The 27,400-nt window shown below is 46.2% G+C and overlaps 1 protein-coding gene across 1 annotated transcript; it reads right to left on the bottom strand.

Annotated features, from left to right (window-relative positions):
• Nucleotides 1–1,423: 1,423 nt before the first annotated feature.
• Nucleotides 1,424–27,400, bottom strand: LOC306982597 (uncharacterized protein; the record flags this gene model as incomplete). Its single annotated transcript, XM_079583065.1, has 3 exons — nucleotides 27,167–27,400; nucleotides 25,030–26,008; nucleotides 1,424–1,909 (listed from the first exon to the last, which is right to left on the bottom strand). Exons 1-3 carry the CDS (start codon nucleotides 27,184–27,186, stop codon nucleotides 1,424–1,426), a joined length of 1,485 nt encoding a protein of 494 aa, XP_079439191.1. The 5' UTR covers nucleotides 27,187–27,400.

Raw genomic sequence — 27,400 nt, 5'->3', positions numbered from 1 at the left:
ACCCTCTGTGGCTCGAACCCTCTGTGGCTCTAACCCTCTGTGGGTGTGGCTCTAACCCTCTGTGGGTGTGGCTCTAACCCTCTGTGGCTCTAACCCTCTGTGGCTCTAACCCTCTGTGGCTCTAACCCTCTGTGGGTGTGGCTCTAACCCTCTGTGGGTGTGGCTCTAACCCTCTGTGGCTCTAACCCTCTGTGGGTGTGGCTCTAACCCTCTGTGGCTCTAACCCTCTGTGGCTCTAACCCTCTGTGGCTCTAACCCTCTGTGGGTGTGGCTCTAACCCTCTGTGGGTGTGGCTCTAACCCTCTGTGGGTGTGGCTCTAACCCTCTGTGGCTCTAACCCTCTGTGGCTCTAACCCTCTGTGGCTCTAACCCTCTGTGGGTGTGGCTCTAACCCTCTGTGGGTGTGGCTCTAACCCTCTGTGGCTCTAACCCTCTGTGGCTCTAACCCTCTGTGGCTCTAACCCTCTGTGGGTGTGGCTCTAACCCTCTGTGGGTGTGGCTCTAACCCTCAGTGGGTGTGGCTCTAACCCTCGGTGGGTGTGGCTCTAACCCTCAGTGGGTGTGGCTCTAACCCTCTGTGGGTGTGGCTCTAACCCTCTGTGGGTGTGGCTCTAACCCTCTGTGGCTCTAACCCTCGGTGGGTGTGGCTCTAACCCTCTGTGGGTGTGGCTCTAACCCTCTGTGGGTGTGGCTCTAACCCTCTGTGGCTCTAACCCTCGGTGGGTGTGGCTCTAACCCTCGGTGGGTGTGGCTCTAACCCTCGGTGGGTGTGGCTCTAACCCTCAGTGGGTGTGGCTCTAACCCTCGGTGGCTGTGGCTCTAACCCTCGGTGGCTCTAACCCTCGGTGGGTGTGGCTCTAACCCTCTGTGGGTGTGGCTCTAACCCTCTGTGGGTGTGGCTCTAACCCTCTGTGGGTGTGGCTCTAACCCTCGGTGGGTGTGGCTCTAACCCTCGGTGGCTCTAACCCTCTGTGGGTGTGGCTCTAACCCTCGGTGGGTGTGGCTCTAACCCTCGGTGGGTGTGGCTCTAACCCTCGGTGGGTGTGGCTCTAACCCTCGGTGGGTGTGGCTCTAACCCTCGGTGGGTGTGGCTCTAACCCTCGGTGGGTGTGGCTCTAACCCTCGGTGGGTGTGGCTCTAACCCTCGGTGGGTGTGGCTCTAACCCTCTGTGGGTGTGGCTCTAACCCTCGGTGGGTGTGGCTCTAACCCTCGGTGGGTGTGGCTCTAACCCTCGGTGGGTGTGGCTCTAACCCTCTGTGGGTGTGGCTCTAACCCTCGGTGGGTGTGGCTCTAACCCTCGGTGGGTGTGGCTCTAACCCTCGGTGGGTGTGGCTCTAACCCTCGGTGGGTGTGGCTCTAACCCTCGGTGGGTGTGGCTCTAGCCCTCGGTGGGTGTGGCTCTAGCCCTCGGTGGGTGTGGCTCTAACCCTCACACTGATGAATCGTCTTGTGCCGCTTTAGCTCCGAGTTCTTGGGGAAAGTCTTGCCGCACTCAGAGCAGCTGAATGGTGTGGCGATGGCTCTGAACAGGGCGGAGGCGGAGTCAAAGGCTCCCACAGCGACGTGCTCCTGCAGGTGTTCTCCGAGCCCCGCCCTGTGGCTGGAGCGCCGGGTGCAGACGGGGCAGACGTGATGAACCAAGGCCTCGTGCCACGTCACGTCCTTCTTCCTGACGGAGCCTTTGTGGCAGACGCTGCAGACGAAGGGCTTCTCGGAGCCGTGCGTCTTCACGTGTTGGTTCAACGTGCTCTTCAGAGTGAAGCCTTTATCACAGATGGGACAGATGTGCGGCCGCGCTCCGCTGTGGCCCAACATGTGGCTGTACAGCTGTGACCTGAAGCCGAAGCTCTTCCCACAGTCGGAGCAGAGGTGTGGACGCTGACCTCGATGTAGAGACGACACGTGGCTCTGGAAGAGAAGTTCATCTCATTACCGTCAGAAACATGTAAAAACGTCTCATTAAGCAGTGAAAACACGACAAAAGAGCAGATCTGAAGGTGTGTTTACCTGTAAGTGTGAGTGCCATCTGAAGGTGTGTTTATCTGTAAGTGTGAGTGCCATCTGAAGGTGTGTTTACCTGTAAGTGTGAGTGCCATCTGAAGGTGTCTTTACCTGTAAGTGTGAGTGCCATCTGAAGGTGTCTTTACCTGTAAGTGTGAGTGCCATCTGAAGGTGTGTTTATCTGTAAGTGTGAGTGCCATCTGAAGGTGTGTTTACCTGTAAGTGTGAGTGCCATCTGAAGGTGTGTTTACCTGTAAGTGTGAGTGCCATCTGAAGGTGTGATTATCTGTAAGTGTGAGTGCCATCTGAAGGTGTGTTTATCTGTAAGTGTGAGTGCCATCTGAAGGTGTGTTTACCTGTAAGTGTGAGTGCCATCTGAAGGTGTGTTTACCTGTAAGTGTGAGTGCCATCTGAAGGTGTGTTTATCTGTAAGTGTGAGTGCCATCTGAAGGTGTGTTTACCTGTAAGTGTGAGTGCCATCTGAAGGTGTGTTTACCTGTAAGTGTGAGTGCCATCTGAAGGTGTGTTTACCTGTAAGTGTGAGTGCCATCTGAAGGTGTGTTTACCTGTAAGTGTGAGTGCCATCTGAAGGTGTGTTTATCTGTAAGTGTGAGTGCCATCTGAAGGTGTGTTTACCTGTAAGTGTGAGTGCCATCTGAAGGTGTGTTTATCTGTAAGTGTGAGTGCCATCTGAAGGTGTGTTTACCTGTAAGTGTGAGTGCCATCTGAAGGTGTTTACCTGTAAGTGTGAGTGCCATCTGAAGGTGTGTTTATCTGTAAGTGTTAGTGCCATCTGAAAGTGTGTTTACCTGTAAGTGTGAGTGCCATCTGAAGGTGTGTTTACCTGTAAGTGTGAGTGCCATCTGAAGGTGTTTACCTGTAAGTGTGAGTGCCATCTGAAGGTGTGTTTATCTGTAAGTGTGAGTGCCATCTGAAGGTGTCTTTATCTGTAAGTGTGAGTGCCATCTGAAGGTGTTTACCTGTAAGTGTGAGTGCCATCTGAAGGTGTGTTTATCTGTAAGTGTGAGTGCCATCTGAAGGTGTGTTTATCTGTAAGTGTGAGTGCCATCTGAAGGTGTGTTTACCTGTAAGTGTGAGTGCCATCTGAAGGTGTGTTTATCTGTAAGTGTGAGTGCCATCTGAAGGTGTGTTTATCTGTAAGTGTGAGTGCCATCTGAAGGTGTGTTTATCTGTAAGTGTGAGTGCCATCTGAAGGTGTGTTTACCTGTTAGTGTGAGTGCCATCTGAAGGTGTCTTTACCTGTAAGTGTGAGTGCCATCTGAAGGTGTGTTTACCTGTAAGTGTGAGTGCCATCTGAAGGTGTGTTTATCTGTAAGTGTGAGTGCCATCTGAAGGTGTGTTTACCTGTAAGTGTGAGTGCCATCTGAAGGTGTGTTTACCTGTAAGTGTGAGTGCCATCTGAAGGTGTCTTTACCTGTAAGTGTGAGTGCCATCTGAAGGTGTGTTTACCTGTAAGTGTGAGTGCCATCTGAAGGTGTGTTTATCTGTAAGTGTGAGTGCCATCTGAAGGTGTGTTTATCTGTAAGTGTGAGCGCCATCTGAAGGTGTGTTTACCTGTAAGTGTGAGTGCCATCTGAAGGTGTGTTTACCTGTAAGTGTGAGTGCCATCTGAAGGTGTGTTTACCTGTAAGTGTGAGTGCCATCTGAAGGTGTTTATCTGTAAGTGTGAGTGCCATCTGAAGGTGTGTTTACCTGTATGTGTGAGTGCCATCTGAAGGTGTGTTTACCTGTAAGTGTGAGTGCCATCTGAAGGTGTTTACCTGTAAGTGTGAGTGCCATCTGAAGGTGTTTACCTGTAAGTGTGAGTGCCATCTGAAGGTGTGTTTACCTGTAAGTGTGAGTGCCATCTGAAGGTGTGTTTATCTGTAAGTGTGAGTGCCATCTGAAGGTGTGTTTATCTGTAAGTGTGAGTGCCATCTGAAGGTGTGTTTACCTGTAAGTGTGAGTGCCATCTGAAGGTGTTTATCTGTAAGTGTGAGTGCCATCTGAAGGTGTGTTTACCTGTATGTGTGAGTGCCATCTGAAGGTGTGTTTACCTGTAAGTGTGAGTGCCATCTGAAGGTGTTTACCTGTAAGTGTGAGTGCCATCTGAAGGTGTGTTTACCTGTAAGTGTGAGTGCCATCTGAAGGTGTGTTTATCTGTAAGTGTGAGTGCCATCTGAAGGTGTGTTTACCTGTAAGTGTGAGTGCCATCTGAAGGTGTGTTTATCTGTAAGTGTGAGTGCCATCTGAAGGTGTGTTTATCTGTAAGTGTGAGTGCCATCTGAAGGTGTGTTTATCTGTAAGTGTGAGTGCCATCTGAAGGTGTTTTTATCTGTAAGTGTGAGTGCCATCTGAAGGTGTGTTTATCTGTAAGTGTGAGTGCCATCTGAAGGTGTGTTTATCTGTAAGTGTGAGTGCCATCTGAAGGTGTGTTTCCCTGTAAGTGTGAGTGCCATCTGAAGGTGTGTTTACCTGTAAGTGTGAGTGCCATCTGAAGGTGTGTTTATCTGTAAGTGTGAGTGCCATCTGAAGGTGTGTTTATCTGTAAGTGTGAGTGCCATCTGAAGGTGTGTTTATCTGTAAGTGTGAGTGCCATCTGAAGGTGTGTTTACCTGTAAGTGTGAGTGCCATCTGAAGGTGTTTATCTGTAAGTGTGAGTGCCATCTGAAGGTGTGTTTACCTGTATGTGTGAGTGCCATCTGAAGGTGTGTTTACCTGTAAGTGTGAGTGCCATCTGAAGGTGTTTACCTGTAAGTGTGAGTGCCATCTGAAGGTGTGTTTACCTGTAAGTGTGAGTGCCATCTGAAGGTGTGTTTACCTGTAAGTGTGAGTGCCATCTGAAGGTGTGTTTACCTGTAAGTGTGAGTGCCATCTGAAGGTGTGTTTATCTGTAAGTGTGAGTGCCATCTGAAGGTGTTTACCTGTAAGTGTGAGTGCCATCTGAAGGTGTGTTTACCTGTAAGTGTGAGTGCCATCTGAAGGTGTGTTTACCTGTAAGTGTGAGTGCCACCTGAAGGTGTGTTTATCTGTAAGTGTGAGTGCCATCTGAAGGTGTGTTTACCTGTAAGTGTGAGTGCCATCTGAAGGTGTGTTTATCTGTAAGTGTGAGTGCCATCTGAAGGTGTGTTTATCTGTAAGTGTGAGTGCCATCTGAAGGTGTGTTTATCTGTAAGTGTGAGTGCCATCTGAAGGTGTGTTTATCTGTAAGTGTGAGTGCCATCTGAAGGTGTGTTTACCTGTAAGTGTGAGTGCCATCTGAAGGTGTTTACCTGTAAGTGTGAGTGCCATCTGAAGGTGTGTTTACCTGTAAGTGTGAGTGCCATCTGAAGGTGTGTTTATCTGTAAGTGTGAGTGCCATCTGAAGGTGTGTTTACCTGTAAGTGTGAGTGCCATCTGAAGGTGTCTTTACCTGTAAGTGTGAGTGCCATCTGAAGGTGTCTTTACCTGTAAGTGTGAGTGCCATCTGAAGGTGTGTTTATCTGTAAGTGTGAGTGCCATCTGAAGGTGTGTTTATCTGTAAGTGTGAGCGCCATCTGAAGGTGTTTACCTGTAAGTGTGAGTGCCATCTGAAGGTGTGTTTATCTGTAAGTGTGAGTGCCATCTGAAGGTGTCTTTACCTGTAAGTGTGAGTGCCATCTGAAGGTGTTTATCTGTAAGTGTGAGTGCCATCTGAAGGTGTCTTTACCTGTAAGTGTGAGTGCCATCTGAAAGTGTGTTTACCTGTAAGTGTGAGTGCCATCTGAAGGTGTGTTTATCTGTAAGTGTGAGTGCCATCTGAAGGTGTGTTTACCTGTAAGTGTGAGTGCCATCTGAAGGTGTGTTTACCTGTAAGTGTGAGTGCCATCTGAAGGTGTGTTTACCTGTAAGTGTGAGTGTCACCTGAAGGTGTGTTTACCTGTAAGTGTGAGTGCCATCTGAAGGTGTGTTTACCTGTAAGTGTGAGTGCCATCTGAAGGTGTGTTTATCTGTAAGTGTGAGTGTCATCTGAAGGTGTGTTTACCTGTAAGTGTGAGTGCCATCTGAAGGTGTGTTTACCTGTAAGTGTGAGTGCCATCTGAAGGTGTGTTTACCTGTAAGTGTGAGTGCCATCTGAAGGTGTGTTTACCTGTAAGTGTGAGTGCCATCTGAAGGTGTGTTTACCTGTAAGTGTGAGTGCCATCTGAAGGTGTTTACCTGTAAGTGTGAGTGCCATCTGAAGGTGTGTTTATCTGTAAGTGTGAGTGCCATCTGAAGGTGTTTACCTGTAAGTGTGAGTGCCATCTGAAGGTGTGTTTACCTGTAAGTGTGAGTGTCACCTGAAGGTGTGTTTACCTGTAAGTGTGAGTGCCATCTGAAGGTGTTTACCTGTAAGTGTGAGTGCCATCTGAAGGTGTGTTTATCTGTAAGTGTGAGTGCCATCTGAAGGTGTCTTTACCTGTAAGTGTGAGTGCCATCTGAAGGTGTGTTTACCTGTAAGTGTGAGTGCCATCTGAAGGTGTGTTTACCTGTAAGTGTGAGTGCCATCTGAAGGTGTGTTTACCTGTAAGTGTGAGTGCCATCTGAAGGTGTGTTTACCTGTAAGTGTGAGTGCCATCTGAAGGTGTGTTTACCTGTAAGTGTGAGTGTCATCTGAAGGTGTGTTTACCTGTAAGTGTGAGTGCCATCTGAAGGTGTCTTTACCTGTAAGTGTGAGTGCCATCTGAAGGTGTGTTTACCTGTAAGTGTGAGTGCCATCTGAAGGTGTGTTTACCTGTAAGTGTGAGTGTCATCTGAAGGTGTGTTTATCTGTAAGTGTGAGTGCCATCTGAAGGTGTGTTTATCTGTAAGTGTGAGTGCCATCTGAAGGTGTGTTTACCTGTAAGTGTGAGTGCCATCTGAAGGTGTGTTTATCTGTAAGTGTGAGTGCCATCTGAAGGTGTGTTTACCTGTAAGTGTGAGTGCCATCTGAAGGCGTGTTTACCTGTAAGTGTGAGTGCCATCTGAAGGTGTGTTTACCTGTAAGTGTGAGTGCCATCTGAAGGTGTGTTTACCTGTAAGTGTGAGTGCCATCTGAAGGTGTGTTTATCTGTAAGTATGAGTGCCATCTGAAGGTGTGTTTACCTGTAAGTGTGAGTGTCATCTGAAGGTGTGTTTACCTGTAAGTGTGAGTGCCATCTGAAGGTGTCTTTACCTGTAAGTGTGAGTGCCATCTGAAGGTGTGTTTATCTGTAAGTGTGAGTGTCATCTGAAGGTGTCTTTATCTGTAAGTGTGAGTGCCATCTGAAGGTGTGTTTATCTGTAAGTGTGAGTGCCATCTGAAGGTGTGTTTACCTGTAAGTGTGAGTGTCATCTGAAGGTGTGGTTACCTGTAAGTGTGAGTGTCATCTGAAGGTGTGGTTACCTGTAAGTGTGAGTGCCATCTGAAGGTGTGTTTACCTGTAAGTGTGAGTGCCATCTGAAGGTGTGTTTACCTGTAAGTGTGAGAGCCATCTGAAGGTGTGTTTACCTGTAAGTGTGAGTGCCATCTGAAGGTGTCTTTACCTGTAAGTGTGAGTGCCATCTGAAGGTGTGGTTACCTGTAAGTGTGAGTGCCATCTGAAGGTGTTTATCTGTAAGTGTGAGTGCCATCTGAAGGTGTTTATCTGTAAGTGTGAGTGCCATCTAAAGGTGTGTTTACCTGTAAGTGTGAGTGCCATCTGAAGGTGTTTACCTGTAAGTGTGAGTGCCATCTGAAGGTGTGTTTATCTGTAAGTATGAGTGCCATCTGAAGGTGTGTTTACCTGTAAGTGTGAGTGCCATCTGAAGGTGTGTTTACCTGTAAGTGTGAGTGCCATCTGAAGGTGTGTTTACCTGTAAGTATGAGTGCCATCTGAAGGTGTGTTTACCTGTAAGTGTGAGTGCCATCTGAAGGTGTGTTTACCTGTAAGTGTGAGTGCCATCTGAAGGTGTCTTTACCTGTAAGTGTGAGTGCCATCTGAAGGTGTCTTTACCTGTAAGTGTGAGTGCCATATGAAGGTGTGTTTACCTGTAAGTGTGAGTGCCATCTGAAGGTGTGTTTATCTGTAAGTGTGAGTGCCATCTGAAGGTGTGTTTACCTGTAAGTGTGAGTGCCATCTGAAGGTGTGTTTACCTGTAAGTGTGAGTGTCATCTGAAGGTGTGTTTATCTGTAAGTGTGAGTGCCATCTGAAGGTGTGTTTACCTGTAAGTATGAGTGCCATCTGAAGGTGTGTTTACCTGTAAGTGTGAGTGTCATCTGAAGGTGTGTTTATCTGTAAGTGTGAGTGCCATCTGAAGGTGTGTTTACCTGTAAGTGTGAGTGCCATCTGAAGGTGTGTTTATCTGTAAGTGTGAGTGCCATCTGAAGGTGTGTTTACCTGTAAGTATGAGTGCCATCTGAAGGTGTGTTTACCTGTAAGTGTGAGTGCCATCTGAAGGTGTGTTTACCTGTAAGTGTGAGTGCCATCTGAAGGTGTGTTTACCTGTAAGTGTGAGTGCCACCTGAAGGTGTCTTTATCTGTAAGTGCCATCTGAAGGTGTGTTTACCTGTAAGTGTGAGTGCCATCTGAAGGTGTTTATCTGTAAGTGTGAGTGCCATCTGAAGGTGTGTTTATCTGTAAGTGTGAGTGCCATCTGAAGGTGTGTTTACCTGTAAGTGTGAGTGCCATCTGAAGGTGTTTATCTGTAAGTGTGAGTGCCATCTGAAGGTGTGTTTATCTGTAAGTGTGAGTGTCATCTGAAGGTGTGTTTACCTGTAAGTGTGAGTGCCATCTGAAGGTGTGTTTATCTGTAAGTATGAGTGCCATCTGAAGGTGTGTTTATCTGTAAGTGTGAGTGCCATCTGAAGGTGTGTAAACCTGTAAGTGTGAGTGCCATCTGAAGGTGTGTTTATCTGTAAGTGTGAGTGCCATCTGAAGGTGTCTTTACCTGTAAGTGTGAGTGCCATCTGAAGGTGTCTTTACCTGTAAGTGTGAGTGCCATCTGAAGGTGTGTTTATCTGTAAGTGTGAGTGCCATCTGAAGGTGTGTTTACCTGTAAGTGTGAGTGCCATCTGAAGGTGTGTTTATCTGTAAGTGTGAGTGCCATCTGAAGGTGTGTTTATCTGTAAGTGTGAGTGCCATCTGAAGGTGTGTAAACCTGTAAGTGTGAGTGCCATCTGAAGGTGTGTTTATCTGTAAGTGTGAGTGCCATCTGAAGGTGTCTTTACCTGTAAGTGTGAGTGCCATCTGAAGGTGTCTTTACCTGTAAGTGTGAGTGCCATCTGAAGGTGTGTTTACCTGTTAGTGTGAGTGCCATCTGAAGGTGTGTTTATCTGTAAGTGTGAGTGCCATCTGAAGGTGTGTTTATCTGTAAGTGTGAGTGCCATCTGAAGGTGTGTTTACCTGTAAGTGTGAGTGCCATCTGAAGGTGTTTATCTGTAAGTGTGAGTGCCATCTGAAGGTGTGTTTATCTGTAAGTGTGAGTGCCATCTGAAGGTGTTTACCTGTAAGTGTGAGTGCCATCTGAAGGTGTTTATCTGTAAGTGTGAGTGCCATCTGAAGGTGTGTTTATCTGTAAGTGTGAGTGCCATCTGAAGGTGTGTTTACCTGTAAGTGTGAGTGCCATCTGAAGGTGTGTTTATCTGTAAGTGTGAGTGCCATCTGAAGGTGTGTTTACCTGTAAGTATGAGTGCCATCTGAAGGTGTGTTTACCTGTAAGTGTGAGTGCCATCTGAAGGTGTGTTTACCTGTAAGTGTGAGTGCCATCTGAAGGTGTGTTTACCTGTAAGTGTGAGTGCCACCTGAAGGTGTCTTTATCTGTAAGTGCCATCTGAAGGTGTGTTTACCTGTAAGTGTGAGTGCCATCTGAAGGTGTTTATCTGTAAGTGTGAGTGCCATCTGAAGGTGTGTTTATCTGTAAGTGTGAGTGCCATCTGAAGGTGTGTTTACCTGTAAGTGTGAGTGCCATCTGAAGGTGTTTATCTGTAAGTGTGAGTGCCATCTGAAGGTGTGTTTATCTGTAAGTGTGAGTGTCATCTGAAGGTGTGTTTACCTGTAAGTGTGAGTGCCATCTGAAGGTGTGTTTATCTGTAAGTATGAGTGCCATCTGAAGGTGTGTTTATCTGTAAGTGTGAGTGCCATCTGAAGGTGTGTAAACCTGTAAGTGTGAGTGCCATCTGAAGGTGTGTTTATCTGTAAGTGTGAGTGCCATCTGAAGGTGTCTTTACCTGTAAGTGTGAGTGCCATCTGAAGGTGTCTTTACCTGTAAGTGTGAGTGCCATCTGAAGGTGTGTTTATCTGTAAGTGTGAGTGCCATCTGAAGGTGTGTTTATCTGTAAGTGTGAGTGCCATCTGAAGGTGTGTTTATCTGTAAGTGTGAGTGCCATCTGAAGGTGTGTTTACCTGTAAGTGTGAGTGCCATCTGAAGGTGTTTATCTGTAAGTGTGAGTGCCATCTGAAGGTGTGTTTACCTGTAAGTGTGAGTGCCATCTGAAGGTGTGTTTATCTGTAAGTGTGAGTGCCACCTGAAGGTGTCTTTATCTGTAAGTGTGAGTGTCATCTGAAGGTGTGTTTACCTGTAAGTGTGAGTGCCATCTGAAGGTGTGTTTACCTGTAAGTGTGAGTGCCATCTGAAGGTGTGTTTACCTGTAAGTGTGAGTGCCATCTGAAGGTGTGTTTACCTGTAAGTGTGAGTGCCATCTGAAGGTGTGTTTACCTGTAAGTGTGAGTGTCATCTGAAGGTGTGTTTACCTGTAAGTGTGAGTGCCATCTGAAGGTGTGTTTACCTGTTAGTGTGAGTGCCATCTGAAGGTGTGTTTACCTGTAAGTGTGAGTGCCATCTGAAGGTGTGTTTACCTGTAAGTGTGAGTGCCATCTGAAGGTGTGTTTATCTGTAAGTGTGAGTGCCATCTGAAGGTGTGTTTATCTGTAAGTGTGAGTGCCATCTGAAGGTGTCTTTACCTGTAAGTGTGAGTGCCATCTGAAGGTGTCTTTACCTGTAAGTGTGAGTGCCATCTGAAGGCGTGTTTACCTGTAAGTGTGAGTGCCATCTGAAGGCGTGTTTACCTGTAAGTGTGAGTGCCATCTGAAGGTGTTTACCTGTAAGTGTGAGTGCCATCTGAAGGTGTGTTTACCTGTAAGTGTGAGTGCCACCTGAAGGTGTCTTTATCTGTAAGTGTGAGTGTCATCTGAAGGTGTGTTTACCTGTAAGTGTGAGTGCCATCTGAAGGTGTGTTTACCTGTAAGTGTGAGTGCCATCTGAAGGTGTGTTTACCTGTAAGTGTGAGTGCCATCTGAAGGTGTTTACCTGTAAGTGTGAGTGCCATCTGAAGGTGAGTTTACCTGTAAGTATGAGTGCCATCTGAAGGTGTGTTTACCTGTAAGTGTGAGTGCCATCTGAAGGTGTCTTTACCTGTAAGTGTGAGTGCCACCTGAAGGTGTGTTTACCTGTAAGTGTGAGTGCCATCTGAAGGTGTGTTTACCTGTAAGTGTGAGTGCCATCTGAAGGTGTTTACCTGTAAGTGTGAGTGCCATCTGAAGGTGTGTTTATCTGTAAGTGTGAGTGCCATCTGAAGGTGTGTTTACCTGTAAGTGTGAGTGCCATCTGAAGGTGTTTACCTGTAAGTGTGAGTGCCATCTGAAGGTGTGTTTACCTGTAAGTGTGAGTGCCATCTGAAGGTGTGTTTACCTGTAAGTGTGAGTGCCATCTGAAGGTGTGTTTACCTGTAAGTGTGAGTGCCATCTGAAGGTGTGTTTACCTGTAAGTGTGAGTGCCATCTGAAGGTGTTTACCTGTAAGTGTGAGTGCCATCTGAAGGTGTTTACCTGTAAGTGTGAGTGCCATCTGAAGGTGTGTTTACCTGTAAGTGTGGGTGCCATCTGAAGGTGTGTTTACCTGTAAGTGTGAGTGCCATCTGAAGGTGTGTTTACCTGTAAGTGTGAGTACCATCTGAAGGTGTCTTTATCTGTTAGTGTGAGTGCCATCTGAAGGTGTGTTTACCTGTAAGTGTGAGTGCCATCTGAAGTTGTGTTTATCTGTAAGTGTGAGTGCCATCTGAAGGTGTGTTTACCTGTAAGTGTGAGTGCCATCTGAAGGCGTGTTTACCTGTAAGTGTGAGTGCCATCTGAAGGTGTTTACCTGTAAGTGTGAGTGCCATCTGAAGGTGTGTTTACCTGTAAGTGTGAGTGCCATCTGAAGGTGTGTTTACCTGTAAGTGTGAGTGCCATCTGAAGGTGTGTTTACCTGTAAGTGTGAGTGCCATCTGAAGGTGTGTTTATCTGTAAGTGTGAGTGCCATCTGAAGGTGTGTTTACCTGTAAGTGTGAGTGCCATCTGAAGGTGTGTTTACCTGTTAGTGTGAGTGCCATCTGAAGGTGTGTTTATCTGTAAGTGTGAGTGCCATCTGAAGGTGTGTTTATCTGTAAGTGTGAGTGCCATCTGAAGGTGTGTTTACCTGTTAGTGTGAGTGCCATCTGAAGGTGTGTTTACCTGTAAGTGTGAGTGCCATCTGAAGGTGTCTTTACCTGTAAGTGTGAGTGCCATCTGAAGGTGTCTTTACCTGTAAGTGTGAGTGCCATCTGAAGGTGTGTTTACCTGTAAGTGTGAGTGCCATCTGAAGGTGTCTTTATCTGTAAGTGTGAGTGTCATCTGAAGGTGTGTTTACCTGTAAGTGTGAGTGCCATCTGAAGGTGTGTTTACCTGTAAGTGTGAGTGCCATCTGAAGGTGTGTTTATCTGTAAGTGTGAGTGCCATCTGAAGGTGTCTTTATCTGTAAGTGTGAGTGCCATCTGAAGGTGTTTACCTGTAAGTGTGAGTGCCATCTGAAGGTGTCTTTATCTGTAAGTGTGAGTGCCATCTGAAGGTGTTTACCTGTAAGTGTGAGTGCCATCTGAAGGCGTGTTTATCTGTAAGTGTGAGTGCCATCTGAAGGTGTGTTTACCTGTAAGTATGAGTGCCATCTGAAGGTGTGTTTATCTGTAAGTGTGAGTGCCATCTGAAGGTGTGTTTATCTGTAAGTGTGAGTGCCATCTGAAGGTGTGTTTACCTGTAAGTGTGAGTGCCATCTGAAGGTGTGTTTACCTGTAAGTGTGAGTGCCATCTGAAGGTGTGTTTACCTGTAAGTGTGAGTGCCATCTGAAGGTGTGTTTACCTGTAAGTGTGAGTGCCATCTGAAGGTGTGTTTACCTGTAAGTGTGAGTGCCATCTGAAGGTGTGTTTACCTGTAAGTGTGAGTGCCATCTGAAGGTGTGTTTACCTGTAAGTGTGAGTGCCATCTGAAGGTGTGTTTACCTGTAAGTGTGAGTGCCATCTGAAGGTGTTTATCTGTAAGTGTGAGTGCCATCTGAAGGTGTCTTGACCTGTAAGTGTGAGTGCCATCTGAAGGTGTATTTACCTGTAAGTGTGAGTGCCATCTGAAGGTGTGTTTACCTGTAAGTATGAGTGCCATCTGAAGGTGTGTTTATCTGTAAGTGTGAGTGCCATCTGAAGGTGTGTTTACCTGTAAGTGTGAGTGCCATCTGAAGGTGTGTTTATCTGTAAGTGTGAGTGCCATCTGAAGGTGTGTTTACCTGTAAGTGTGAGTGCCATCTGAAGGTGTGTTTATCTGTAAGTGTGAGTGTCATCTGAAGGTGTGTTTACCTGTAAGTGTGAGTGCCATCTGAAGGCGTGTTTACCTGTAAGTGTGAGTGCCATCTGAAGGTGTGTTTATCTGTAAGTGTGAGTGCCATCTGAAGGTGTGTTTACCTGTAAGTGTGAGTGCCATCTGAAGGTGTGTTTATCTGTAAGTGTGAGTGCCATCTGAAGGTGTGTTTACCTGTAAGTGTGAGTGCCATCTGAAGGTGTGTTTATCTGTAAGTGTGAGTGCCATCTGAAGGTGTGTTTATCTGTAAGTGTGAGTGCCATCTGAAGGTGTCTTTACCTGTAAGTGTGAGTGCCATCTGAAGGTGTGTTTACCTGTAAGTGTGAGTGCCATCTGAAGGTGTCTTTATCTGTAAGTGTGAGTGTCATCTGAAGGTGTGTTTACCTGTTAGTGTGAGTGCCATCTGAAGGTGTGTTTATCTGTAAGTGTGAGTGCCATCTGAAGGTGTTTACCTGTAAGTGTGAGTGCCATCTGAAGGTGTGTTTACCTGTAAGTGTGAGTGCCATCTGAAGGTGTGTTTATCTGTAAGTGTGAGTGCCATCTGAAGGTGTCTTTACCTGTAAGTGTGAGTGCCATCTGAAGGTGTGTTTACCTGTAAGTGTGAGTGCCATCTGAAGGTGTGTTTACCTGTAAGTGTGAGTGCCATCTGAAGGTGTGTTTACCTGTAAGTGTGAGTGCCATCTGAAGGTGTGTTTACCTGTAAGTGTGAGTGCCATCTGAAGGTGTGTTTATCTGTAAGTGTGAGTGCCATCTGAAGGTGTGTTTACCTGTAAGTGTGAGTGCCATCTGAAGGTGTGTTTACCTGTAAGTGTGAGTGCCATCTGAAGGTGTTTACCTGTAAGTGTGAGTGCCATCTGAAGGTGTGTTTACCTGTAAGTGTGAGTGCCATCTGAAGGTGTGTTTATCTGTAAGTGTGAGTGCCATCTGAAGGTGTGTTTACCTGTAAGTGTGAGTGCCATCTGAAGGTGTGTTTACCTGTAAGTGTGAGTGTCATCTGAAGGTGTGTTTATCTGTAAGTGTGAGTGCCATCTGAAGGTGTGTTTATCTGTAAGTGTGAGTGCCATCTGAAGGTGTTTACCTGTAAGTGTGAGTGCCATCTGAAGGTGTGTTTACCTGTAAGTGTGAGTGCCATCTGAAGGTGTGTTTATCTGTAAGTGTGAGTGCCATCTGAAGGTGTGTTTACCTGTAAGTGTGAGTGCCATCTGAAGGTGTTTACCTGTAAGTGTGAGTGCCATCTGAAGGTGTGTTTACCTGTAAGTGTGAGTGCCATCTGAAGGTGTGTTTATCTGTAAGTGTGAGTGCCATCTGAAGGTGTCTTTACCTGTAAGTGTGAGTGCCATCTGAAGGTGTGTTTACCTGTAAGTGTGAGTGCCATCTGAAGGTGTCTTTATCTGTAAGTGTGAGTGTCATCTGAAGGTGTGTTTACCTGTTAGTGTGAGTGCCATCTGAAGGTGTGTTTATCTGTAAGTGTGAGTGCCATCTGAAGGTGTTTACCTGTAAGTGTGAGTGCCATCTGAAGGTGTGTTTACCTGTAAGTGTGAGTGCCATCTGAAGGTGTGTTTATCTGTAAGTGTGAGTGCCATCTGAAGGTGTGTTTACCTGTAAGTGTGAGTGCCATCTGAAGGTGTGTTTACCTGTAAGTGTGAGTGCCATCTGAAGGTGTTTACCTGTAAGTGTGAGTGCCATCTGAAGGTGTGTTTATCTGTAAGTGTGAGTGCCATCTGAAGGTGTGTTTACCTGTAAGTGTGAGTGCCATCTGAAGGTGTTTACCTGTAAGTGTGAGTGCCATCTGAAGGTGTGTTTACCTGTAAGTGTGAGTGCCATCTGAAGGTGTTTACCTGTAAGTGTGAGTGCCATCTGAAGGTGTTTACCTGTAAGTGTGAGTGCCATCTGAAGGTGTCTTTACCTGTAAGTGTGAGTGCCATCTGAAGGCGTGTTTACCTGTAAGTGTGAGTGCCATCTGAAGGTGTGTTTATCTGTAAGTGTGAGTGCCATCTGAAGGTGTTTACCTGTAAGTGTGAGTGCCATCTGAAGGTGTGTTTACCTGTAAGTGTGGGTGCCATCTGAAGGTGTGTTTACCTGTTAGTGTGAGTGCCATCTGAAGGTGTGTTTACCTGTAAGTGTGAGTGCCATCTGAAGGTGTGTTTATCTGTAAGTGTGAGTGCCATCTGAAGGTGTGTTTACCTGTAAGTGTGAGTGCCATCTGAAGGTGTGTTTACCTGTTAGTGTGAGTGCCATCTGAAGGTGTGTTTATCTGTAAGTGTGAGTGCCATCTGAAGGTGTGTTTATCTGTAAGTGTGAGTGCCATCTGAAGGTGTGTTTACCTGTTAGTGTGAGTGCCATCTGAAGGTGTGTTTACCTGTAAGTGTGAGTGCCATCTGAAGGTGTGTTTATCTGTAAGTGTGAGTGCCATCTGAAGGTGTGTTTACCTGTAAGTGTGAGTGCCATCTGAAGGTGTGTTTATCTGTAAGTGTGAGTGCCATCTGAAGGTGTCTTTATCTGTAAGTGTGAGTGCCATCTGAAGGTGTTTACCTGTAAGTGTGAGTGCCATCTGAAGGTGTCTTTATCTGTAAGTGTGAGTGCCATCTGAAGGTGTTTACCTGTAAGTGTGAGTGCCATCTGAAGGCGTGTTTATCTGTAAGTGTGAGTGCCATCTGAAGGTGTGTTTACCTGTAAGTATGAGTGCCATCTGAAGGTGTGTTTATCTGTAAGTGTGAGTGCCATCTGAAGGTGTGTTTATCTGTAAGTGTGAGTGCCATCTGAAGGTGTGTTTACCTGTAAGTGTGAGTGCCATCTGAAGGTGTGTTTACCTGTAAGTGTGAGTGCCATCTGAAGGTGTGTTTACCTGTAAGTGTGAGTGCCATCTGAAGGTGTGTTTACCTGTAAGTGTGAGTGCCATCTGAAGGTGTGTTTACCTGTAAGTGTGAGTGCCATCTGAAGGTGTGTTTACCTGTAAGTGTGAGTGCCATCTGAAGGTGTGTTTACCTGTGAGTGTGAGTGCCATCTGAAGGTGTTTACCTGTAAGTGTGAGTGCCATCTGAAGGTGTGTTTACCTGTGAGTGTGAGTGCCATCTGAAGGTGTTTACCTGTAAGTGTGAGTGCCATCTGAAGGTGTGTTTATCTGTAAGTGTGAGTGCCATCTGAAGGTGTGTTTATCTGTAAGTGTGAGTGCCATCTGAAGGTGTGTTTATCTGTAAGTGTGAGTGCCATCTGAAGGTGTGTTTACCTGTAAGTGTGAGTGCCATCTGAAGGTGTGTTTACCTGTGAGTGTGAGTGCCATCTGAAGGTGTGTTTACCTGTAAGTGTGAGTGCCATCTGAAGGTGTGTTTACCTGTAAGTGTGAGTGCCATCTGAAGGTGTGTTTATCTGTAAGTGTGAGTGCCATCTGAAGGTGTGTTTATCTGTAAGTGTGAGTGCCATCTGAAGGTGTGTTTACCTGTAAGTGTGAGTGCCACCTGAAGGTGTTTACCTGTAAGTGTGAGTGCCATCTGAAGGTGTGTTTACCTGTAAGTGTGAGTGCCATCTGAAGGTGTTTACCTGTAAGTGTGAGTGCCATCTGAAGGTGTGTTTACCTGTAAGTGTGAGTGCCATCTGAAGGTGTTTACCTGTAAGTGTGAGTGCCATCTGAAGGTGTGTTTACCTGTAAGTGTGAGTGCCATCTGAAGGTGTGTTTACCTGTAAGTGTGAGTGCCATCTGAAGGCGTGTTTATCTGTAAGTGTGAGTGCCATCTGAAGGTGTCTTTACCTGTAAGTGTGAGTGCCATCTGAAGGTGTGTTTATCTGTAAGTGTGAGTGCCATCTGAAGGTGTGATTACCTGTAAGTGTGAGTGCCATCTGAAGGTGTGATTACCTGTAAGTGTGAGTGCCATCTGAAGGTGTGTTTACCTGTAAGTGTGAGTGCCATCTGAAGGTGTTTACCTGTAAGTGTGAGTGCCATCTGAAGGTGTGTTTACCTGTAAGTGTGAGTGCCATCTGAAGGTGTTTACCTGTAAGTGTGAGTGCCATCTGAAGGTGTGTTTATCTGTAAGTGTGAGTGCCATCTGAAGGTGTTTACCTGTAAGTGTGAGTGCCATCTGAAGGTGTTTACCTGTAAGTGTGAGTGCCATCTGAAGGTGTGTTTACCTGTAAGTGTGAGTGTCATCTGAAGGTGTGTTTACCTGTAAGTGTGAGTGCCATCTGAAGGTGTGTTTATCTGTAAGTGTGAGTGCCATCTGAAGGTGTGTTTACCTGTAAGTGTGAGTGCCATCTGAAGGTGTGTTTACCTGTAAGTGTGAGTGCCATCTGAAGGTGTGTTTACCTGTAAGTGTGAGTGTCATCTGAAGGTGTGTTTACCTGTAAGTGTGAGTGCCATCTGAAGGTGTGTTTATCTGTAAGTGTGAGTGCCATCTGAAGGTGTGTTTATCTGTAAGTGTGAGTGCCATCTGAAGGTGTGTTTCCCTGTAAGTGTGAGTGCCATCTGAAGGTGTGTTTATCTGTAAGTGTGAGTGCCATCTGAAGGTGTGATTATCTGTAAGTGTGAGTGCCATCTGAAGGTGTGTTTACCTGTAAGTGTGAGTGCCATCTGAAGGTGTGTTTACCTGTAAGTGTGAGTGCCATCTGAAGGTGTGTTTACCTGTAAGTGTGAGTGCCATCTGAAGGTGTTTACCTGTAAGTGTGAGTGCCATCTGAAGGTGTGTTTACCTGTAAGTGTGAGTGCCATCTGAAGGTGTGATTATCTGTAAGTGTGAGTGCCATCTGAAGGTGTGTTTATCTGTAAGTGTGAGTGCCATCTGAAGGTGTGTTTACCTGTAAGTGTGAGTGCCATCTGAAGGTGTGTTTATCTGTAAGTGTGAGTGCCATCTGAAGGTGTGTTTGTCTGTAAGTGTGAGTGCCATCTGAAGGTGTGTTTACCTGTAAGTGTGAGTGCCATCTGAAGGTGTGTTTATCTGTAAGTATGAGTGCCATCTGAAGGTGTGTTTACCTGTAAGTGTGAGTGCCATCTGAAGGTGTGTTTATCTGTAAGTGTGAGTGCCATCTGAAGGTGTGTTTACCTGTAAGTGTGAGTGCCATCTGAAGGTGTTTATCTGTAAGTGTGAGTGCCATCTGAAGGTGTGTTTATCTGTAAGTATGAGTGCCATCTGAAGGTGTGTTTACCTGTAAGTGTGAGTGCCATCTGAAGGTGTGTTTATCTGTAAGTGTGAGTGCCATCTGAAGGTGTGTTTGTCTGTAAGTGTGAGTGCCATCTGAAGGTGTGTTTACCTGTAAGTGTGAGTGCCATCTGAAGGTGTTTATCTGTAAGTGTGAGTGCCATCTGAAGGTGTTTATCTGTAAGTGTGAGTGCCATCTGAAGGTGTCTTTACCTGTAAGTGTGAGTGCCATCTGAAGGTGTGTTTATCTGTAAGTGTGAGTGCCATCTGAAGGTGTCTTTATCTGTAAGTGTGAGTGCCATCTGAAGGTGTGTTTACCTGTAAGTGTGAGTGCCATCTGAAGGTGTGTTTACCTGTAAGTGTGAGTGCCATCTGAAGGTGTTTACCTGTAAGTGTGAGTGCCATCTGAAGGTGTGTTTACCTGTAAGTGTGAGTGCCATCTGAAGGTGTGTTTACCTGTAAGTGTGAGTGCCATCTGAAGGTGTGTTTACCTGTAAGTGTGAGTGCCATCTGAAGGTGTGTTTCCCTGTAAGTGTGAGTGCCACCTGAAGGTGTGATTATCTGTAAGTGTGAGTGTCATCTGAAGGTGTGTTTCCCTGTAAGTGTGAGTGCCATCTGAAGGTGTTTACCTGTAAGTGTGAGTGCCATCTGAAGGTGTGTTTACCTGTAAGTGTGAGTGCCATCTGAAGGTGTGTTTACCTGTAAGTGTGAGTGCCATCTGAAGGTGTGTTTACCTGTAAGTGTGAGTGCCATCTGAAGGTGTTTACCTGTAAGTGTGAGTGCCATCTGAAGGTGTCTTTACCTGTAAGTGTGAGTGCCATCTGAAGGTGTGTTTACCTGTAAGTGTGAGTGCCATCTGAAGGTGTGATTATCTGTAAGTGTGAGTGCCATCTGAAGGTGTGTTTACCTGTAAGTGTGAGTGCCATCTGAAGGTGTTTACCTGTAAGTGTGAGTGCCATCTGAAGGTGTGTTTACCTGTAAGTGTGAGTGCCATCTGAAGGTGTGTTTATCTGTAAGTGTGAGTGCCATCTGAAGGTGTGTTTACCTGTAAGTGTGAGTGCCATCTGAAGGTGTGTTTACCTGTAAGTGTGAGTGTCATCTGAAGGTGTGTTTACCTGTAAGTGTGAGTGCCATCTGAAGGTGTGTTTACCTGTAAGTGTGAGTGCCATCTGAAGGTGTGTTTACCTGTAAGTGTGAGTGCCATCTGAAGGTGTGTTTATCTGTAAGTGTGAGTGCCATCTGAAGGTGTGTTTATCTGTAAGTGTGAGTGCCATCTGAAGGTGTCTTTACCTGTAAGTGTGAGTGCCATCTGAAGGTGTGTTTACCTGTAAGTGTGAGTGCCATCTGAAGGTGTGTTTACCTGTAAGTGTGAGTGCCATCTGAAGGTGTGATTACCTGTAAGTGTGAGTGTCATCTGAAGGTGTGTTTACCTGTAAGTGTGAGTGCCATCTGAAGGTGTGTTTATCTGTAAGTGTGAGTGCCATCTGAAGGTGTGTTTACCTGTAAGTGTGAGTGCCATCTGAAGGTGTGTTTACCTGTAAGTGTGAGTGCCATCTGAAGGTGTGTTTACCTGTAAGTGTGAGTGCCATCTGAAGGTGTGTTTATCTGTAAGTGTGAGTGCCATCTGAAGGTGTGTTTATCTGTAAGTGTGAGTGCCATCTGAAGGTGTCTTTACCTGTAAGTGTGAGTGCCATCTGAAGGTGTGTTTACCTGTAAGTGTGAGTGCCATCTGAAGGTGTGTTTACCTGTAAGTGTGAGTGCCATCTGAAGGTGTGATTACCTGTAAGTGTGAGTGTCATCTGAAGGTGTGTTTACCTGTAAGTGTGAGTGCCATCTGAAGGTGTGTTTATCTGTAAGTGTGAGTGCCATCTGAAGGTGTGTTTATCTGTAAGTGTGAGTGCCATCTGAAGGTGTGTTTACCTGTAAGTGTGAGTGCCATCTGAAGGTGTGTTTACCTGTAAGTGTGAGTGCCATCTGAAGGTGTTTATCTGTAAGTGTGAGTGCCATCTGAAGGTGTGTTTACCTGTAAGTGTGAGTGCCATCTGAAGGTGTTTACCTGTAAGTATGAGTGCCATCTGAAGGTGTGTTTACCTGTAAGTGTGAGTGCCATCTGAAGGTGTGATTACCTGTAAGTGTGAGTGTCATCTGAAGGTGTTTATCTGTAAGTGTGAGTGCCATCTGAAGGTGTGTTTACCTGTAAGTGTGAGTGCCATCTGAAGGTGTTTACCTGTAAGTATGAGTGCCATCTGAAGGTGTGTTTACCTGTAAGTGTGAGTGTCATCTGAAGGTGTGTTTATCTGTAAGTGTGAGTGCCATCTGAAGGTGTGTTTACCTGTAAGTGTGAGTGCCATCTGAAGGTGTGTTTATCTGTAAGTGTGAGTGCCATCTGAAGGTGTCTTTATCTGTAAGTGTGAGTGCCATCTGAAGGTGTCTTTATCTGTAAGTGTGAGTGTCATCTGAAGGTGTTTACCTGTAAGTGTGAGTGCCATCTGAAGGTGTTTACCTGTAAGTGTGAGTGCCATCTGAAGGTGTGTTTATCTGTAAGTGTGAGTGCCATCTGAAGGTGTGTTTACCTGTAAGTGTGAGTGCCATCTGAAGGTGTGTTTACCTGTAAGTGTGAGTGCCATCTGAAGGTGTGTTTATCTGTAAGTGTGAGTGCCATCTGAAGGTGTGTTTACCTGTAAGTGTGAGTGCCATCTGAAGGTGTGTTTACCTGTAAGTGTGAGTGCCATCTGAAGGTGTGTTTACCTGTAAGTGTGAGTGCCACCTGAAGGTGTCTTTATCTGTAAGTGTGAGTGCCATCTGAAGGTGTCTTTATCTGTAAGTGTGAGTGCCATCTGAAGGTGTGTTTATCTGTAAGTGTGAGTGCCATCTGAAGGTGTTTACCTGTAAGTGTGAGTGCCATCTGAAGGTGTGTTTACCTGTAAGTGTGAGTGCCATCTGAAGGTGTGTTTATCTGTAAGTGTGAGTGCCATCTGAAGGTGTTTACCTGTAAGTGTGAGTGCCATCTGAAGGTGTCTTTATCTGTAAGTGTGAGTGCCATCTGAAGGTGTCTTTATCTGTAAGTGTGAGTGCCATCTGAAGGTGTGTTTATCTGTAAGTGTGAGTGCCATCTGAAGGTGTGTTTACCTGTAAGTGTGAGTGCCATCTGAAGGTGTGTTTACCTGTAAGTGTGAGTGCCATCTGAAGGTGTGTTTACCTGTAAGTGTGAGTGCCATCTGAAGGTGTGTTTACCTGTAAGTGTGAGTGCCATCTGAAGGTGTGTTTATCTGTAAGTGTGAGTGCCATCTGAAGGTGTTTACCTGTAAGTGTGAGTGCCATCTGAAGGTGTGTTTACCTGTAAGTGTGAGTGCCATCTGAAGGTGTTTACCTGTAAGTATGAGTGCCATCTGAAGGTGTGTTTACCTGTAAGTGTGAGTGTCATCTGAAGGTGTGTTTATCTGTAAGTGTGAGTGCCATCTGAAGGTGTGTTTACCTGTAAGTGTGAGTGCCACCTGAAGGTGTCTTTATCTGTAAGTGTGAGTGCCATCTGAAGGTGTGTTTACCTGTAAGTGTGAGTGCCACCTGAAGGTGTGTTTATCTGTAAGTGTGAGTGCCATCTGAAGGTGTGTTTACCTGTAAGTGTGAGTGCCACCTGAAGGTGTCTTTATCTGTAAGTGTGAGTGCCATCTGAAGGTGTCTTTATCTGTAAGTGTGAGTGCCATCTGAAGGTGTGTTTATCTGTAAGTGTGAGTGCCATCTGAAGGTGTTTACCTGTAAGTGTGAGTGCCATCTGAAGGTGTGTTTACCTGTAAGTGTGAGTGCCATCTGAAGGTGTGATTACCTGTAAGTGTGAGTGCCATCTGAAGGTGTGTTTATCTGTAAGTGTGAGTGCCATCTGAAGGTGTGATTACCTGTAAGTGTGAGTGCCATCTGAAGGTGTCTTTACCTGTAAGTGTGAGTGCCATCTGAAGGTGTGTTTATCTGTAAGTGTGAGTGCCATCTGAAGGTGTTTACCTGTAAGTGTGAGTGCCACCTGAAGGTGTCTTTATCTGTAAGTGTGAGTGCCATCTGAAGGTGTGTTTATCTGTAAGTGTGAGTGCCATCTGAAGGTGTGTTTACCTGTAAGTGTGAGTGCCATCTGAAGGTGTGTTTACCTGTAAGTGTGAGTGCCATCTGAAGGTGTCTTTATCTGTAAGTGTGAGTGCCATCTGAAGGTGTCTTTATCTGTAAGTGTGAGTGCCATCTGAAGGTGTGTTTATCTGTAAGTGTGAGTGCCATCTGAAGGTGTTTACCTGTAAGTGTGAGTGCCATCTGAAGGTGTGTTTACCTGTAAGTGTGAGTGCCATCTGAAGGTGTGTTTATCTGTAAGTGTGAGTGCCATCTGAAGGTGTTTACCTGTAAGTGTGAGTGCCACCTGAAGGTGTCTTTATCTGTAAGTGTGAGTGCCATCTGAAGGTGTGTTTATCTGTAAGTGTGAGTGCCATCTGAAGGTGTGTTTACCTGTAAGTGTGAGTGCCATCTGAAGGTGTGTTTACCTGTAAGTGTGAGTGCCATCTGAAGGTGTCTTTATCTGTAAGTGTGAGTGCCATCTGAAGGTGTGTTTATCTGTAAGTGTGAGTGCCATCTGAAGGTGTGTTTACCTGTAAGTGTGAGTGCCATCTGAAGGTGTGTTTATCTGTACGTGTGAGTGCCATCTGAAGGTGTGTTTACCTGTAAGTGTGAGTGCCATCTGAAGGTGTGTTTACCTGTAAGTGTGAGTGCCATCTGAAGGTGTGTTTATCTGTAAGTGTGAGTGCCATCTGAAGGTGTGTTTACCTGTAAGTGTGAGTGCCATCTGAAGGTGTGATTACCTGTAAGTGTGAGTGCCATCTGAAGGTGTGTTTACCTGTAAGTGTGAGTGCCATCTGAAGGTGTGTTTATCTGTAAGTGTGAGTGCCATCTGAAGGTGTGTTTATCTGTAAGTGTGAGTGCCATCTGAAGGTGTGTTTATCTGTAAGTGTGAGTGCCATCTGAAGGTGTGTTTACCTGTAAGTGTGAGTGCCATCTGAAGGTGTGTTTACCTGTAAGTGTGAGTGCCATCTGAAGGTGTGATTACCTGTAAGTGTGAGTGCCATCTGAAGGTGTGTTTACCTGTAAGTGTGAGTGCCATCTGAAGGTGTGTTTATCTGTAAGTGTGAGTGCCATCTGAAGGTGTGTTTATCTGTAAGTGTGAGTGCCATCTGAAGGTGTGTTTACCTGTAAGTGTGAGTGTCATCTGAAGGTGTGTTTACCTGTAAGTGTGAGTGCCATCTGAAGGTGTGTTTATCTGTAAGTGTGAGTGCCATCTGAAGGTGTGTTTACCTGTAAGTGTGAGTGCCATCTGAAGGTGTGTTTACCTGTAAGTGTGAGTGCCATCTGAAGGTGTGTTTATCTGTAAGTGTGAGTGCCATCTGAAGGTGTGTTTATCTGTAAGTGTGAGTGCCATCTGAAGGTGTGTTTACCTGTAAGTGTGAGTGCCATCTGAAGGTGTGTTTACCTGTAAGTGTGAGTGCCATCTGAAGGTGTGTTTATCTGTAAGTGTGAGTGCCATCTGAAGGTGTGTTTATCTGTAAGTGTGAGTGCCATCTGAAGGTGTTTATCTGTAAGTGTGAGTGTCATCTGAAGGTGTGTTTATCTGTAAGTGTGAGTGCCATCTGAAGGTGTGTTTATCTGTAAGTGTGAGTGCCATCTGAAGGTGTTTACCTGTAAGTGTGAGTGCCATCTGAAGGTGTGTTTATCTGTAAGTGTGAGTGCCATCTGAAGGTGTGTTTATCTGTAAGTGTGAGTGCCATCTGAAGGTGTGTTTACCTGTAAGTGTGAGTGCCATCTGAAGGTGTTTACCTGTAAGTGTGAGTGTCATCTGAAGGTGTGTTTACCTGTAAGTGTGAGTGCCATCTGAAGGTGTGTTTACCTGTAAGTGTGAGTGCCATCTGAAGGTGTGTTTATCTGTAAGTGTGAGTGCCATCTGAAGGTGTGTTTACCTGTAAGTGTGAGTGCCATCTGAAGGTGTTTACCTGTAAGTGTGAGTGTCATCTGAAGGTGTGTTTACCTGTAAGTGTGAGTGCCATCTGAAGGTGTGTTTACCTGTAAGTGTGAGTGCCATCTGAAGGTGTGTTTACCTGTAAGTGTGAGTGCCATCTGAAGGTGTGTTTACCTGTAAGTGTGAGTGCCATCTGAAGGTGTGTTTACCTGTAAGTGTGAGTGCCATCTGAAGGTGTTTACCTGTAAGTGTGAGTGTCATCTGAAGGTGTGTTTACCTGTAAGTGTGAGTGCCATCTGAAGGTGTGTTTACCTGTAAGTGTGAGTGCCATCTGAAGGTGTGTTTACCTGTAAGTGTGAGTGCCACCTGAAGGTGGCGCTGCACTCTGCACAGCTGAAGGCTCTGACAGTTTCCCTGACGAGGTGTGAGTTTGGCTCCAGACTCCCGTCCTCCACATGGCCGTGCAGGTGTCGGTCCAGACCTGGTTTGTCCTGGAGCTGCTCGGAGCAGACGGGGCAGACGTGATGAGCGCGAGTCCGGTGTCGCGTCAGATCCGACTTCCTCACGAAGCCTCGGTCACAAAACGAGCAGACGAAAGGTTTGTGCTCCGCATGCCGCAACAGATGCACCTGCAGCTCCGAGTTACACCGAAACGTCCGGCTGCAGTCGGAGCAGCTCAAAGGTCTGCGCTCGGAGCCGTGGGCGGAGTCAGGTCTGCGCTCGGAGCCGTGGGCGGAGTCAGGTCTGTGCTCAGAGCCGTAGGCGGAGTCAGGTCTGTGCTCAGAGCCGTGGGCGGAGTCAGGTCTGCGCTCAGAGCCGTGGGCGGGGTCAGGTCTGTGCTCAGAGCCGTGGGCGGAGTCAGGTCTGCGCTCAGAGCCGTGGGCGGAGTCAGGTCTGCGCTCAGAGCCGTGGGCGGAGTCAGGTCTGCGCTCAGAGCCGTGGGCGGAGTCAGGTCTGCGCTCAGAGCCGTGGGCGGGGTCAGGTCTGCGCTCTAAGGAGTCAGGTCTGCGCTCAGAGCCGTGGGCGGAGTCAGGTCTGCGCTCAGAGCCGTGGGCGGAGTCAGGTCTGCGCTCAGAGCCGTGGGCGGGGTCAGGTCTGTGCTCAGAGCCGTGGGCGGAGTCAGGTCTGTGCTCAGAGCCGTGGGCGGGGTCAGGTCTGCGCACAGGGGGAGGAGCCTCAGAGACGTGGGCGGGGTCAGGTCTGCGCGCAGGGGGAGGAGCCTCAGAGCCGTGGGCGGAGTCAGGCTCACACTCATCCTCTTCACTTTTCACCACCACGATGTTGAACGGAAGTTCCTTAGGCTCGTCTTTGATCTGCGGCTCCAAACTGAACAAAGAGAAACTTTATTGATCTTTATTGTAGTTCACGTTTCGCGCCTCACTCTTTTCACTCTTTCGCACATTTGCGTATATATTTTTATAGCATGTGACCAGCACAGGCGCATTGTCCTGATTGGCTAGTCACAGAGTGAGCATCATCCGCTAGCATGCGGCGCTCGCCTCAGCTACACACTCGCCCTCTGACGCTGAAAGAGCCGGCTCTTTCAGGTGAGCCGATCCAAATGATCCGAATGACAGATTCGCTCCAAAGATTTGCTCAGAGGGATTTAGGATTCTGGTCTTGTTTTTGGTTCAAAGCTCAATAAATGTATCAGATGTATCACAAAGGAAATGACCATATTTGTATTGCAGCGCCATCACAGCCTTTCGTGCTACACATGGATACCAAACTAGTCAGTATTTGGAATGAATAAGCGCGGGAACCGGTGACATAAAAACAAAGATGTGAAGGGAGAAAAACATTGAGTCAGTGAAGAAAGAAACATCAGGGATTTCTTTGTTTCCAGGTTTAAATGTTGAAACTGAACTGGGCAAGAGGCGGGTCGTACTCAGTTACATCTACTCGAGTAACTGTTGAAGTAATTGTACTTTTTAGAGTAGTTAGTACTTTGTCTGCTGTGAGTAAATATTTAAGCAGCAAAAGCTTCATTTTGATCAAATATTAAAACAGATGTTCTTCGTTTTGTGCTTCTTTTTTTTAATCATTTAGTTTTTCTGTATTTTATTAATATCAGGATTTTATGTTTCGTTTCACACACACACAAACAGCTACTCACAGTACTCGAGTAATATTTTCTACAAGTACCTTTTACTTATACTTTACTTATACTGAATATTTTGGCGACACTGGGGAAAATATGTCGCAAAATAAAAACATTGTAAATGTATAAATTAAACATTTCCCCTCATGTTTCTGTGTCTCCTCAGAGTCTGAGACTGAAACAGTTCCTGCTCTGACTGTCATAAAAAACAGAAACAGCAGCAGCTTCGAACTCAGAAAACTCAAACAGCCTTCACCTAAAACCAAAACCCGGTCAGGCTAAAGGCTAGCGAGCTAACGCTAACGAGCTAATGCTAATGCGCTAACTCTTCCTCAAACATTACTATATAAATACAGATATGAGACCATGAACCTGTGACGGACCTGAGCGGCTCCTCCGCCATGTTCCTGTTATTCCTCTGTGAAGCTTTAATGAAGCGTTATCGAAGCTCGCCACCGTTAGCTTCTGCTAGCTTCGTTAGCATCACATAGGGGTCCTCATCTCTGTGGCGGCCTGACAGCTGCCTGTGCAAAAACTGGGCATAGTTAAAAATAATGATTATTTTAGTCAAAGTCACATTTCGAACTAAAATGAGACTAAACCTGAATAAAAACAGG

This window comes from Gobius niger (genome assembly GCF_951799975.1).
Source record: "Gobius niger genome assembly, contig: SCAFFOLD_31, whole genome shotgun sequence".
Classification (NCBI taxonomy): domain Eukaryota; kingdom Metazoa; phylum Chordata; class Actinopteri; order Gobiiformes; family Gobiidae; genus Gobius; species Gobius niger.
Note: the sequence above shows the minus strand (reverse complement) of the source record. Positions and strands in the feature narration are given on the sequence as shown.